This window comes from Drosophila persimilis, unplaced genomic scaffold, assembly GCF_003286085.1.
Source record: "Drosophila persimilis strain 14011-0111.01,24,50 unplaced genomic scaffold, DperRS2 tig00000780-arrow-arrow-pilon, whole genome shotgun sequence".
Lineage (NCBI taxonomy): Eukaryota > Metazoa > Arthropoda > Insecta > Diptera > Drosophilidae > Drosophila > Drosophila persimilis.
In genome coordinates this window covers 1227373-1240877 of record NW_020825353.1, presented here as the reverse complement: position 1 = coordinate 1240877, position 13505 = coordinate 1227373, and the positions used below count along the sequence as shown (strand labels likewise).

General features: G+C 50.4%; 2 protein-coding genes across 3 annotated transcripts in view; one reads left to right on the top strand and one right to left on the bottom strand.

Moving 5' to 3' along the window:
- Positions 1-13250, top strand: part of LOC6602401 (receptor-type guanylate cyclase Gyc76C) — a 44578-nt gene extending 31328 nt beyond the window's left edge. For both annotated transcript variants that reach the window (XM_026992717.1, XM_026992718.1), the window contains exons 4-18: positions 7312-7537; positions 7614-7811; positions 7875-7940; positions 8175-8387; positions 8458-8612; positions 8680-8902; positions 8970-9141; positions 9207-9367; positions 9555-9845; positions 9916-10248; positions 10308-10473; positions 10550-10856; positions 10948-11176; positions 11247-11411; positions 11493-13250. In XM_026992717.1, coding sequence (XP_026848518.1) covers positions 7370-7537; positions 7614-7811; positions 7875-7940; positions 8175-8387; positions 8458-8612; positions 8680-8902; positions 8970-9141; positions 9207-9367; positions 9555-9845; positions 9916-10248; positions 10308-10473; positions 10550-10856; positions 10948-11176; positions 11247-11411; positions 11493-13250 — 4605 coding nt within the window. In that variant the 5' untranslated portion in view covers positions 7312-7369. The remainder of the gene's footprint in view (positions 1-7311; positions 7538-7613; positions 7812-7874; positions 7941-8174; positions 8388-8457; positions 8613-8679; positions 8903-8969; positions 9142-9206; positions 9368-9554; positions 9846-9915; positions 10249-10307; positions 10474-10549; positions 10857-10947; positions 11177-11246; positions 11412-11492) is intronic.
- LOC113566577 lies at positions 3415-4212 on the bottom strand. The gene has a single exon (XM_026992787.1). The coding sequence runs from the start codon at positions 4210-4212 to the stop codon at positions 3415-3417; it is 798 nt and encodes a 265-aa protein (XP_026848588.1).
- Positions 13251-13505: the final 255 nt, after the last annotated feature.

Genomic DNA, 13505 nt, shown 5'->3' with positions numbered 1-13505 from the left:
ATCTCTGGCGATTAAATCAAATTGCACATTCGGGCCCAATAATCCATTTAACGGTGGGGCCCTGCCGCCAGCCCATCTTGGATGCCTTTCATAGCGAAAGGGCTTTGAACCCTTTTTGTTGCCACATTCCCTGCGTGGGTGTGGGTGTGGGTGGGGCCCGGCCCCAACCCCAACCCCAACTTGTTGATGATTGATGGCCGTGTGTGTGTGTGTGGGCGAGTGGAATGTGTGTCCTTGAACTGATTGGCGATTGGCCTGGCCCAGCATGCTGGCCAAACAATAAACATTAACAATAGCCAAGAACAACAGATAGTGAGATAAATAAACTCGATTAAGGGTAAAAAGCAAAGGCTTAAAGAGATTTAATTCAAAGTTAATTTCGTAATTAAAATTTCAAGCAGATTCGTGAAGAGAACCCCACCCATGAATCTTCGGAGCAACAATGTATTTTATTTAAGAGGATTTCGACGATTTTTCATAGGCATACATTTTGTTGTTGGCCTTTGAGAGGAGGCCCTGGCGGTGCTTCAAAACGGAAAATAATCAACAAAACTTCTAAGATCAAAGCTTCGATTGATACCATTTCTTCTTGGCTTTCTGTACGTTATGTACATACATATGTATATGCCCTTCATCGGAGAGGCAATATATCTGGTCTTTAAAGAAAGAAATCATGACGGAACACCACCCTCCCACCCGGACATGGGCCGGGACCGGGACCGGGACCGGGACCGGGACTTTGATTGAGATTGAATAAAATCTGACAGGGGCATGAGTCAAGCCCCCCTCGGAATCCGATGACAATTCACGCACATTTTCCATTTGTTGTTATTTGTATTGTATACCTTCCTCTGTCCTCTGTTCCCGCCACCATGGGTGATGTTTGCTGAAATATATTGAATGTACATACATACATACATTAATACATATGTAATGTCGTGTCGTGTCGTGTCGTGTGTTGGTTTATCCACGGGAATGCCTAGTGTTGAGGTCTGGGGTCTGGGGTCTGGGGTCTGGGGATAGTCATGTTTGCGTCTGGTTTCTATTTTTAGTGCGCAAGTTTTATTTTTAGACAATCCGACGCACACGCACACGCACACGCACACGCACACAATCACTGACAACTGCACACAGAGACAGAGAGACAGAGAGAGAGAGAGAGACACACGTGTGGAGCAGCAAACAACTTTAACTGGAAAAAAAAGTACATATCACTGCAACTTGTTGCACTGCCACTGCCCGAGAGGGGGAGACGGCGAGGCAGGGAGGATGGAGCACCCCGAGGCGTCCCACGTTGCGGCTACGCGATATATATTTTTGCTTTTTTCGGTTACACAACATCGCGTCGTGTGCAGACCTGTGCTATACCCTTGAAAAAAAGGGTATTGGCACGCCTAGAAGAAGAAAGAATCATACATCCAGATATTTGATCCGCCCTTGGAACTATCGTTCGTTATTCTTTCCTTAAAGTGTGCGCAAGTAGGGGACTACAAAGGGTATTTGCTTGTGTTCCGCAACGATCTCCATATATATTTCAGTGGCAGCGATCGCTTTTCAAGGGTATCGAATGCGTCGGTAAGCGACTTGGGCGTTGCGTTCTCTCTCTGGCTTGTTTGTTTGTTGATTACAACTAAGCTCTGCTCTGCTCTGCTCTCGCTCTCGCTCTCTCTCTGCATCTTGTGCTCTCGAGCAGCGCTCTCGCTGTCCCTCTCTTTGCTCTCGCACTCTGCCGCCGCGCCGCTCTTTGGGCTGTCGGTCTGTCCGCGTGCTTTTTTCCCCATTTCGTTAAACGTTTTATCACGTCCGTCGTCGTCGACGTCGTCTCCCTGTGCTGTTGCTCTTTTCTCATATTTTCCTTTGAAATGTGATTCTATTTTTAGAATCGAATTGCTCGCCCGCTCTCTTCTGCCTCTCGCTCTCTCGCTCTCGCTCTCTCTCTCTCTCTCTAGCCGTGTGTGTCTGTTATTCTTTGCTGCTCTCTGTTTACTTTATAAATATTTAAATTGTTGTCACGTACTAAGTTCTTAATAGGTTACGTTATGTGTTTATTTAACTCATTTTGATTAGAAGTCGAGAAAATACGAGAATATGTATACGGAAGAAGAAGAGCGCCACAAGCGCCGTACAAGTACGGAATATACACATACTATATATACTATATCCTATCAATAACTACTGAGTAAACCTACCATCCACCCCCAGACTAACTGATTCCCGTTCAAAGTTCAACTTTGGAGTTTACTCCCCCCCCCCCCCCCCCCCCCCAACAGATGTTCAACCCAAAGTTCTTTGAAATTAAATGTTTACTCAAGTGCAATTAGGAAATAGAAATAATGGAAAATATAAACACTGACACAGGCACAGGCACAGGCAAATCTAACATATTCTTAATTAAATAATTTTAAATGTCACACAAAGCATACGAAAACTAGAAATTCCGAATTTCTGCCTCGCCCCGACCCTCGCACAGCTGTGCAAAAATATTCAGGAACAAAAAATGTACCATTTCCATGGAGGAATATTTAAACATTTAATAAATGACTTGCAATAATGGAAATTGGAGCAATCGAATGGCATTCTTTAGATACATTCTGATATTACATACAAAGAGCAAAAGGGAACGTTATATATAATATATAGCATCCAGAATTTTACAAAATTTCCGTCTTTCTGAGTCAGATCATAGATGATGCTAAAGTTTAGCGCCCTTTGAGCCCTTGACCCGACCTCTCGATCGGCAGGGCTTGAGCAGAGGAAGAAGAGCAGACACATTGGAAGAAGAAAAGTTGTAAGATAGGGATAAAAGGGAAAGACTTGGAGAGGATTAAGGGTTTTAATATCGAAACCGGAAGGCTGCTCTTCTTTGGCTGCTCTTCCTTCCACATCGCCCATCGCTACCATCTCCCTACCTGTAGGGAACATCCCCTCGGCCCACCTAGTAGCGAAATCTGATTACAATACGTTTTTCGCCAGAAAACAATACCCTAGCTGTGACTTTTCTTAAAGAGTAGCTCTTATGATCGCTCTTCTGATCATTTCCAAGAAGGAAGGACCTTAGATACGATGCCTGTGACGAATTTTCAGCATATTTTCGAGAATATCCACGTTTTTGTCTTAAACTTACTTCGTTTGATGCGCCATGCAGCAGCACCCCTCGGCCAGTTTGCATTTACGCTCTTATGGCTCCCCCATACTGGTAATACTCGATTGGTGTTCGTTATTTTTTTATTGAAGGTCAGTTTGGAATTTTGAATTTGGAATTTGGAATTTGGTTAGAAGTCTGAAATCTTCGATTTGCCTATTTTGGAATTTCGACTAGAGCAATTTTGGGGCTGAGCCCGTTCCCAGATGTCAGATGCCTGATGCAGACGGGCTGTGTACCGGGGTGGGGGGGGACACTGGGGCTCTGCAATTCTACGAGGCCACATAGTTCTTGGTGGGCTTTTTGAGGTCGCCCGCAATCTTCTTGATGGCCGGCGGAATATGCTTCGCCACTCCCGGCTGCGAGCTGAGGAACGAGATCTCGAAGAGGGCGGGACGGCTCGAGTAGACGTTGTGGAGCATGCTGATGAACCAGAAGAGCAGATCGTCCATGTTCTGGAGGGTGCACTGGGCGAAGACGGCACCCGCATCGCGGCCGTGCTGGTGGGAGTCGAAGAGGGCGACGATCGAGACCCGAAAATCGAAGGTCACCATCACCGTTCGACTGTCCGCAATGATGGCGGCGAACAGCTGGGTGGGTGCCACCTGGCCGATGGCCTGCTGGAAGACCTGCAGGGTGATCTGGAAGATGCGGGACAGCTGCATGGCCACGTTCCGGTTGTACATGGGACTGGAGGTGTCCGCCTCCATGTGCGTGTAGAACCACTCCTCCAGCCGGAAGTTGATCTTGTGCTGCGACCGGATGGCCGCAATCGCGTCCGGGATGTTCAGGTTGAGGTTGCGCACGTGCGGCGTGTTGGCCGAGATCACGTTGTGGTAGACCTTGTTGCCATCGTTCATGGCGTTGCCGAACAGCTCCAGGCCGCGTGGCGGCATGTTCGACACCCGGTGGTAGAACCGCTCCGCCTTGGACACCTTGTCGGCCAGGATCAGCGAGATGAGGGTGCACGAGTTGGTGCCGCTCTGCTGGAACTCCCCGAATCTCGACTGGCAGAAGTCGCGCGGGAACCACCAGATGTTCAGGTTGTCGATCTGCTCGTGTATGGCCATCTTGGTGCAGGACCTTCGTCTGCGTCCTCTTCTGGCAAGGCTTTTGGCGGCTTCGTTCACTCCTTCTTGTCTGCTCTCTTCTGGCACTCCTGCCCCTGCTGCTCCTGCTGCTCCTGCTGCTCCTGCTGCTGCTCTTGGCTCTCACATAGTATTCTCCATGTGGATTCACCCTTCAACAACAGCAGTACCTTGGACGTGCAACGTGCAACGTGCACGTGAATTACAACGCAGATGGCTTCTTCGCTTGCTCCGGCTCCTTACTCGGCTCCTCCTCTCCAGTACACTCCAGGGGCGGGCACTCGGTCCTAGCCGAACATTGAATTTTGCGTGTCCTTTGCCGGTGGAGTAATCAGCGGGAAAAGATACAGATCTTCCGGAATCGAAAAAAAAAAACAACAAATTTCTAGACCAACAATTGACAAATAACGAACAAGATGTGAGATTTGGATACCGACTGGACGGGGAACCGATCTGCCAAATCGAGTGCCTTCACCGATTTGACAGGAAAGAAACGGGTATCGGGACTATCGATATATCCATTTCAATCCATTTTCAATTTTCCATTTTCCATCAGACTCATGATACTTCGCTCTAGATGAATCGGATTAATTCCAAGAGCTAAAAAACCTTGAGTTCTGGCTTCTTTTGGACGTGTCTTTAATCCCCGAGTAATCCCAGACACCATCCACAGGGACTTTCTTAGCTCTAAATGCTATTTAAATGGAGTAGTATTCAGGGGGATTAGTCATTTGTTTGCTTGCCGATTCGGCGGAACTGGAGGCCAGTCGCGGTCTCTGAGCCCCGTTAAGCTTTATTCTAGGAATGGGAACACTCTATTTTAAAACTGGCCTAAACGGAGATTCTTGGAAACGCGCTCTTCGCCGTGTGTCAAAATTCTGCGCAAATATTTATCAGTGGCGCCCAAAATTAGCCAAGGCCCGGGGCCAAGTAGTTCTAATTTTAAATTGCAACATTGGCAAAAAAAAATAAAAAAAAAAAAAAACAAACTAAAGAATAAACAACGGACGGACGGACAGAGGGACGGACGGACCAGCACGGGCGGTAAAGAAACAAAAATAAAATCGAGAAACAAATATGTGAAGTGTGTCGGAAATGCTAATTTATGGTGGCATGAGCGCTCTGGGGTGTTGATTGAGATTGAGATTGAAGAAGTGCTTGAAAGATTGCTGGAATGCCTGAATGGAGCGCCGTACAAGTTGCTCAAGAGTCTCGATTTCCAAGAAATATTCCCGGAACTCCCCTTGGGATTTCTTTCACGAATAAATGCCAGTAAATAATGTATAATCAACTGAAGGGAGATATCCGAGGAATGGTAGCAACCTGCAGAAGCCCCGCATAGTGCCTATTCGGGAAGACTTTTCAAGAAACTTTGGCACTACATTTCCCGACCATTTTAATATGAGTTTTCCTTTAGACTGTTGTGCATAGATGCAGGGTGTTCATTGTACCCAAAAACGATGTATACTTATTTTTAAATTCAATGCTAAATTAGCCAAGTGACTCTTTTGAACTGTTGCTGATTTTAATGGGGTTTTGACCTTAAAGATATGTCAATCGGCTGCTAATATCGGGACCCACATTTATGAGGTTTTTACTTATTTATTTGTTAACAATTTTCATCTTCAGGTGCCGCAAATAAACGTTCCACAAAATGTCTGAAATGTGGCAATAAAAATTGCAAAATAAATATTTAGCAACCTGAAATGGGGCTCATTTGTTGGTATAATTCAGGCCTAATTAATACTTTAATGTATCGCTTTCCGTTGTTGTACATTCGTTAAAGTGAAACGTGAGGGTCTAAGGACGAGCTCAAACAAAGGACGAACAGCAGCACTATCCTGGCTCTATCGCTGCTCCGCCACAGAGCCCGTCCCGTAATCCATTTTGAATGGAATGCGCTTTCCTTCCATAACAAACAATCTGAACAATGCTGAGGCAAGCATCTGGAATGGGCTGCTGTCGGGGCGGGGGGTGGGATAATAGGAGGACAAGCAATGCCAGGGACAAAATCAGGGATCCATCCAACCATCTATCCATCCACCCACCAGCTCTCTCACTCACTCACTCACGGTAATACGATACGGTTAATACCTCAAACGAAATTGCATAATGTGGAAATCAACGCGTACGCGTGCCATAATTAATGATAACGAGCCATGGCATGCCATGCAGTCGGAAGCGAGTCCCCCCAACCCCACCGCACCCCACCTGAGGAGGGGATAGGTTCCTCTAAGCCGATAGATGGATGGGTGGCTTGGGTGCCATACCGGGGGGAACGGACGGCAGGGGCAGCCCAAAAGGATTTCCTTTGGAGTTCTCTTGGCAATTCCCAGATTTTTATCGTTTTTGTTTTGTTCCTTTTCTTATCTGGCGTGTGTGGACTGTGGGCTGTGAAAGTCAAGGCCATCGGCAACAGTTGACATTTGACTTCAGCGCCAGCGCCCAGCTCCAGCCCCAGCCGCACTCCTAACACCATTTCGTTGGCCATCCACTTGTCGTTCAGGAGAACAGTCCAGTGCAGACTCTCCTACTGTTTGTGTCGGCTTCAAAGGCACGTGTAATACCCTGACCCAACGGGTAATTGCATTTTCCCAGAAGCGACAAAGAGCTTGTAGGAAATATCCTACATAACGCGAAATTCCTGGCTTAAAAATGTGCACCCAGTTGCTGTTCTTGGAAGGGACAGGCATTTAGGCGCCTGTTGCCGCAGGGTCTTATCCGTTCACCTTTTTGAGGGTTAGGAGCAGTCCAGGAACAAACCACAGCGAAGATAACGTTTATCCCCTACACGCAATGCATGTTGTTTCGAGCTTCCATGTGCAGAGAGAAAGGGAAACGCTAGAGAAGGGTATTACCCCTTTCGATCTTTGACAAGGCCCAGACTTTCTCTCCGGCTTGGTTTTGTTTTTGTGATTGTGTTTGTGTTTGTGTTTGTCTTTGTCAAACATGCACTTCATCATGCACCAGAAGTGCCAGTGATGGAGTCCTCGGACTGGGATTGAATTGCATCCGCACTTAACTCTGGATATCGTTCCTCCGCTCATGTGCATGTGTTTGCTTGTGTCCCTCTCGTTGCAGTGTGAGAATCTGTTGGGACCCATAGGCGTCGCGCTGAACGGCCCCGGCCTAAGGGGCCATGACGCGTTGGCCCTTTAATCTACTACTCTTGCTGTCGGTGGCAGTGCGCGACTGTAGCAATCATCGCACCGTCCTCACAGTTGGCTATCTGACGGCTCTCACTGGCGAGCTCAAGACGCGTCAGGGCTTGGCCATATCCGGTGCGCTGACGATGGCCCTGGATGAGGTAAGACTCCCTAATTGGCGGCTCCGTGCAACTGAGTCCGTAATAATCCATCCATAACTTCCCTCGTCGTGCAAAGGTCAACAAGGATCCGAATCTGCTGCCAAATGTGACGCTCGACCTGCGCTGGAATGACACCAAGGGTGATACGGTATTGGCCACCAAAGCCATTACCGAAATGATATGCGATGGCATTGCCACCATATTCGGGCCGGAGGGTCCTTGTTATGTGGAGGCCATCGTGTCGCAGAGTCGCAACATTCCAATGATATCCTATGTAAGTTTATTCCCGATTTATCCAGCCACAGACAATTTCATGCATCGCCTTTTTTGTTCGCAGAAATGCGCAGAGTACCGTGCATCCGCCATACCGACGTTCGCCCGCACGGAACCGCCAGACACGCAGGTGAGTGGTGACCCAGGGGGGGTGGGGGTTGCAACAGGTGGGAGGGACTTTTGCGTCCATCCTTGCCCTGAATCATTCGCCAAACAGGACAGGGGATTATCCTCGAGTGAGGGAGAACAGCCACAAGGATGTGGCACTAAGACAAAGGTCATGACCGCCTGCCTGCACGACCCCCTGGAGCGCACTCTGCTCTTTTTGGAGCCCACTGGAGCATACATACTCGTCTCTTTGCAGGTCGTCAAATCGCTGCTCGCCTTGTTGCGCTACTATGCCTGGAACAAGTTCTCCATCCTCTACGAGGACGTGTGGGGCCCGGTGGCGGACTTGCTCAAGGATCAGGCCACCAAGCGGAACATGACGATCAACCACAAGCAGTCGTTTATCGACAATCGGGCCAAATGCTGCGAACTGGGGCTCGATTGCTGTCGTTCCGGCTATTGGTATCAGGTAGGTTCGAGATATTCAAAAGAGAGTCCAAACACTCAAGGCTTAAGCTCTCTCTTTGTATCGTTTACAGCTGGTGCAGAATACGATGAACCGCACGAGGATCTACGTGTTTCTGGGTGCCGCCAACAGCCTGGTGGACTTTATGAGCTCCATGGAGACGGCCGGACTGTTTGCGCGCGGCGAATACATGGTGATCTTTGTGGACATGATGGTGTACTCGGAACGGTAAGGGATCGCCTCGATCACTGATTATACAGATTGAACCAATTTTGGCTTTGGCTTTTCACTGCAGTGAGGCAGAGAAGTACTTGCGGAAAGTGGATCAAATCGATCTCATGTCGAACTGCCACAGCACCGAGAAGTTCAACCAGCTGGCGCGCAGTCTGCTCGTCGTGGCCTCCACGCCGCCGACCAAGGGCTATGAGAAGTTCACAGAACGCGTGCGGACCTACAGCTCGATGCCGCCGTTCAACTTTGAGATACCCAAACTGTTTTCCCAGAGTAAATTTAGCAAGGTAATCGATTGAATGATCCGTGTTATTGGAACATACTTCTGCCATGTGTGTGTGATGTATCTTGCAGTTCATATCGATCTATGCCGCCTATCTGTACGATTCGGTGAAACTGTATGCCTGGGCTGTGGACAAAATGCTGCGCCAGGAGACGCGTGTGCTCACCGACGAGGTGATCTTCGATGTGGCCAGCAATGGGACGCGTGTCATCGATACCATCATCAAGAATCGTACTTATATGAGTGAGTTCCCGTCCCGCCAATCCCTTCATTCTTGCTGATCGTCTTTGTCTGTATCCAACATACAGGCGTCACTGGGTCCACGATCAAGATCGATCGTTATGGCGACTCGGAGGGGAACTTCTCAGTGCTGGCCTACAAGCCCCACAAATGGAACAACTCGAACGGAGTGATATGCCACTACCACATGGTGCCCGTGGCGTATTTCCATCAAGGCGAAGAACTTCCAGTGAGTGAGTCGTCTTCTCTTTTTTAGTTTGCCTTTTGCCTTTTGCCTTTCGCCTTTTGCTATTCGCCTTTTGCCTTTGACTTTCCACTTTCCACTTTTGACTTTGAGTTGGTTCCTGCACGTGTCCCTCAAAAGGGAAATCCATCTGTACTCACGTGTATCTATCGCTTGTCCATCGTTTCTGTAGGAATACAAACTGATCAACGGCTCTATAGACTGGCCCTCGGGCGGCGAGAAGCCCACGGATGAGCCCATGTGCGGGTTTGCTAACGAACTGTGCAAAAAGGACGACACACACTATACCTCCACAGTGGCTGCCGTGGTGCTGGGGGTGCTGCTCTTTTGCTCTGGCGTGATCACCATGAGCATCTATCGCAAGTGGAAGATTGAGCTGGAGATCGAGGGTTTGCTGTGGAAGATCGATCCAAACGAAATCAAGGGCTACTCCGGCAACGAGATTGTCTCCTCGCCCAGCAAGGTAGGTGGTCGAGCCTTTCTTTGAATCCCCACTGAACTCTCTTCACCGATTCTCCCTCGCCCGTGTGCAGGTCAGCTTGATGAGCGCCCAGAGCTATGGCTCACGCTGGACAAATCAGTTTGTGACCTCCACGGGTCGCCTACGCGGCGCAGTGGTGCGCATCAAAGAATTGAAGTTCCCGCGCAAGCGGGACATCTCCAGGGAGATCATGAAGGAGATGCGTTTGCTGCGCGAGCTGCGACACGACAACATCAACAGCTTCATTGGCGCCTCTGTGGAGCCGACGCGCATCCTGCTAGTCACCGATTACTGCGCCAAGGGCAGTCTGTACGATATCATCGAGAACGAAGACATCAAATTGGACGATCTGTTCATTGCCTCACTCATCCATGACCTCATCAAGGTAACTAGAACAGAGACAGAGGCCAGGCCAGTACTAATGCTTTTCTTTGCGCTGTCCAGGGCATGATTTACATCCACAATTCCCAATTGATCTATCATGGCAATCTCAAATCCTCGAATTGTGTGGTCACCTCGCGCTGGATGCTGCAAGTCACCGACTTTGGGCTGCACGAGCTGCGCCAGTGCGCCGAGAACGAGTCGATTGGGGAGCATCAGCACTACCGAAGTGAGTATCCAGTCATCCCGTCATTCGTCTGGCGTTCAGCTGCTCTAATCCGAAACCGATTCCTCTCATTGCGCAGATCAACTGTGGCGCGCACCGGAACTGCTGCGGAATCATATCCATGGCAGCCAGAAGGGCGATGTCTATGCGTTTGCCATCATCATGTACGAGATATTTAGTCGTAAGGGTCCGTTCGGACAAACCATTTTAGAACCAAAGGATATTGTGGACTTTGTTAAGAAGCTGCCGCTCAATGGCCAGGAGCCGTTTCGGCCGGAGGTCGAGTCCATAATAGAGGCCGAATCCTGTCCGGATTATGTGCTGGCCTGCATCAAGGACTGCTGGGCCGAGGAGCCCGAAGAGCGGCCCGAATTCAGTGCCATACGGTAGGGTTCTCACTATCTCTCTCTCTGTCCCTCTCTCTGTCTCTCTCTCTCTCTAGAACTTATAGTAATTTCGAATAAAATGTTAATTTAGAAATCGCTTGAAGAAGATGCGCGGCGGTAAAACCAAAAACATCATGGACCAAATGATGGAAATGATGGAGAAGTATGCCAACAACCTGGAGGACATTGTCACCGAGCGCACACGTCTGCTGTGCGAGGAGAAGCTCAAGACAGAGGATCTGCTGCATCGCATGTTGCCCCAGTCGGTGGCCGAGAAGCTGACCATGGGTCAGGGCGTTGAGCCGGTGTCCTATGATTTGGTAGGATCAAAGATCAAGCCTTAAAGACTGCCTCCCTCACACTCATGTACTCTGTTTGCCTCTCCTTCAGGTAACGATCTATTTCAGCGACATTGTCGGCTTCACGGCCATGTCAGCGGAGAGCACACCGCTGCAGGTGGTTAACTTTCTGAATGATCTCTACACGGTGTTCGATCGCATCATTCGCGGCTATGATGTGTACAAGGTGGAGACCATAGGCGATGCCTACATGGTGGTAAGTGCACTCCAGCTCCAGCTTCAGCACAGCTCTAGCTCTGTATGGGTCTCTCATTGATTTTCTTTGTGTTGGCGGCAGGTCTCTGGTCTCCCCATTAAGAATGGGGATCGTCATGCGGGCGAGATAGCTTCGATGGCTCTGGAGCTGCTGCAGGCGGTGAAACAGCATCGCATCGCCCATCGTCCGAACGAGACGCTGAAGCTGAGAATCGGAATGCATACGGGCCCCGTGGTGGCCGGCGTCGTGGGCCTCACGATGCCGAGGTACTGCCTCTTTGGCGACACCGTCAACACGGCCTCACGAATGGAGAGCAATGGCGAGGCGCTGAAGATACACATTTCCAACAAGTGTAAGCTGGCGCTGGACAAACTCGGAGGCGGCTACATCACCGAGAAACGTGGCCTGGTCAATATGAAGGGAAAGGGCGATGTGATCACCTGGTGGCTGACGGGGGCCAACGATAATGCGATACAGAAGAAGCCTGTGGACATGATGGACATGCCGCCCCTGTTCTCCCGTCCAAGGAAGAGTCCGAAGCTGAACTCCGACTCCAGGCAGCCAAGTATTCAGGCCATGCACTTCTGCGGGACAGGATCGAGGCGTCAGAGCAGTGTGCCAAGGCCGGCGGATGTCGAGTCCACGTACAGCCTGCAGGGATCCGTGAGGGAGTCGCCGCGAGTCAGCAAGAGGGACAGGGACAGGGAGCGACCCGTCAATGGACTGGGTGGAGCACACTTTGTGGGCGGAGCACTCCTGGAGTCGGCTCTGGCCTCGCTCAGCACGCTGAATCATTCCGAAACAAATGAAACGAACTGTGATATGGATGGAGGAGTAGGAGGAGCGAGTCTAGTACGCCAGCCAAACGCTCTGCACAAGCCCCTGGCCATGGTGCGGCCCCACCGGATCATCAGTGCCGCCCAGCTGCCCCTCGGGGAGGACGACGACGCCGACGGCACCACCGTCTCCCAGATGGACGTGGAGATGCTCCTGAGGGAATCTCGCTCCCTGGATCCCATGCCGTGGCAGCATCTGCGCAAGCGGCACGAGAGGGTCAAGCTGCCACCCTCCAAGCTGTCCAAAAACAATTCGCGATCCCTGGACACGGGAGTGTCGCTGATCAGTGGCAACCAGAACGGCGATGCCGAGGGGAGCCAACTGGAGATCGACGACGACATGTCCGCCAACCCAGTGGATGCCAACGATAGCTATGACGATGAGCTGGGCCTGCTCATGCGACACGACAACGGCCAGCTGCCCACGCTCCGCTACTCCGGCAGCTTCCCCAATGCCAATGCCCACGCCCATGGCCAGATCAGCATCGTTCCCACCGGCGGCAGCTCCAGCCGACGGCGCACCAGCAATGTCTCCAGCGGCAGCTGTGCCAAGCATCTGAACAACAACTGCAACGGCGGCATGAATATCGAGGACGATCTGGAGTCTCCCCTGCTGCAGCGCCAGGCCTCGCTCTCTGTGCCCCCCGAGGAAATGTTGGCGCACAACAAGCGCTGGCACTCGCTGGAGCACATGGAGCCGGGCGGTGCCGGGCACGGGAACAGTGTCAGCTATGCGGCGGACATCGATGGCCCTGTCAGTGGCTTGGACATCTTGGGCGGCTCCTCCTCCAATCAGCGTCCCAGAGGTGTAGGTGGCACAGGCGGCGGAGCCACCAAGCTGGGCAACTGGATGGCCAATTTCTTCAAGGGCAATGGAGTGCGCAGCGGGGAGGCTAGGCGAGTGGGAATCCTGCCCACCGGTGTGCAAGGAGTAAGAGCTGGATTCACGGATATGACGGCAGCGGCAGCAGCCGGAGCCCGAGATCGTGAGAGTATAGTGTAGAGAGTAGGATCTAAGAGGATAGCAAGATAGCAGGATAGCAGAATGGAAGGATAGTAAGTTGGAGGTGAAAAAGTTACTCAGGAACCGTGTCGAGCAGGAAACGATCGTCTTTTGGCTTATTTCTTCGTTTTATGTATTGTAGTTTGTATCGATCGAACCGGTTTGTGTGTCTGTGTTTGGAGACTGGAGATGATCCATATACATACAAACCTCTTTACCTCGAAATCGCTGGATTATCTAAAGCTTGTCGATGTG

What these genes read in the sequence shown, in the direction of transcription:
- LOC113566577 (XM_026992787.1), bottom strand. Translation starts at nt 4,212, where the DNA reads ATGGCCATACACGAGCAGATCGACAACCTGAACATCTGGTGGTTCCCG.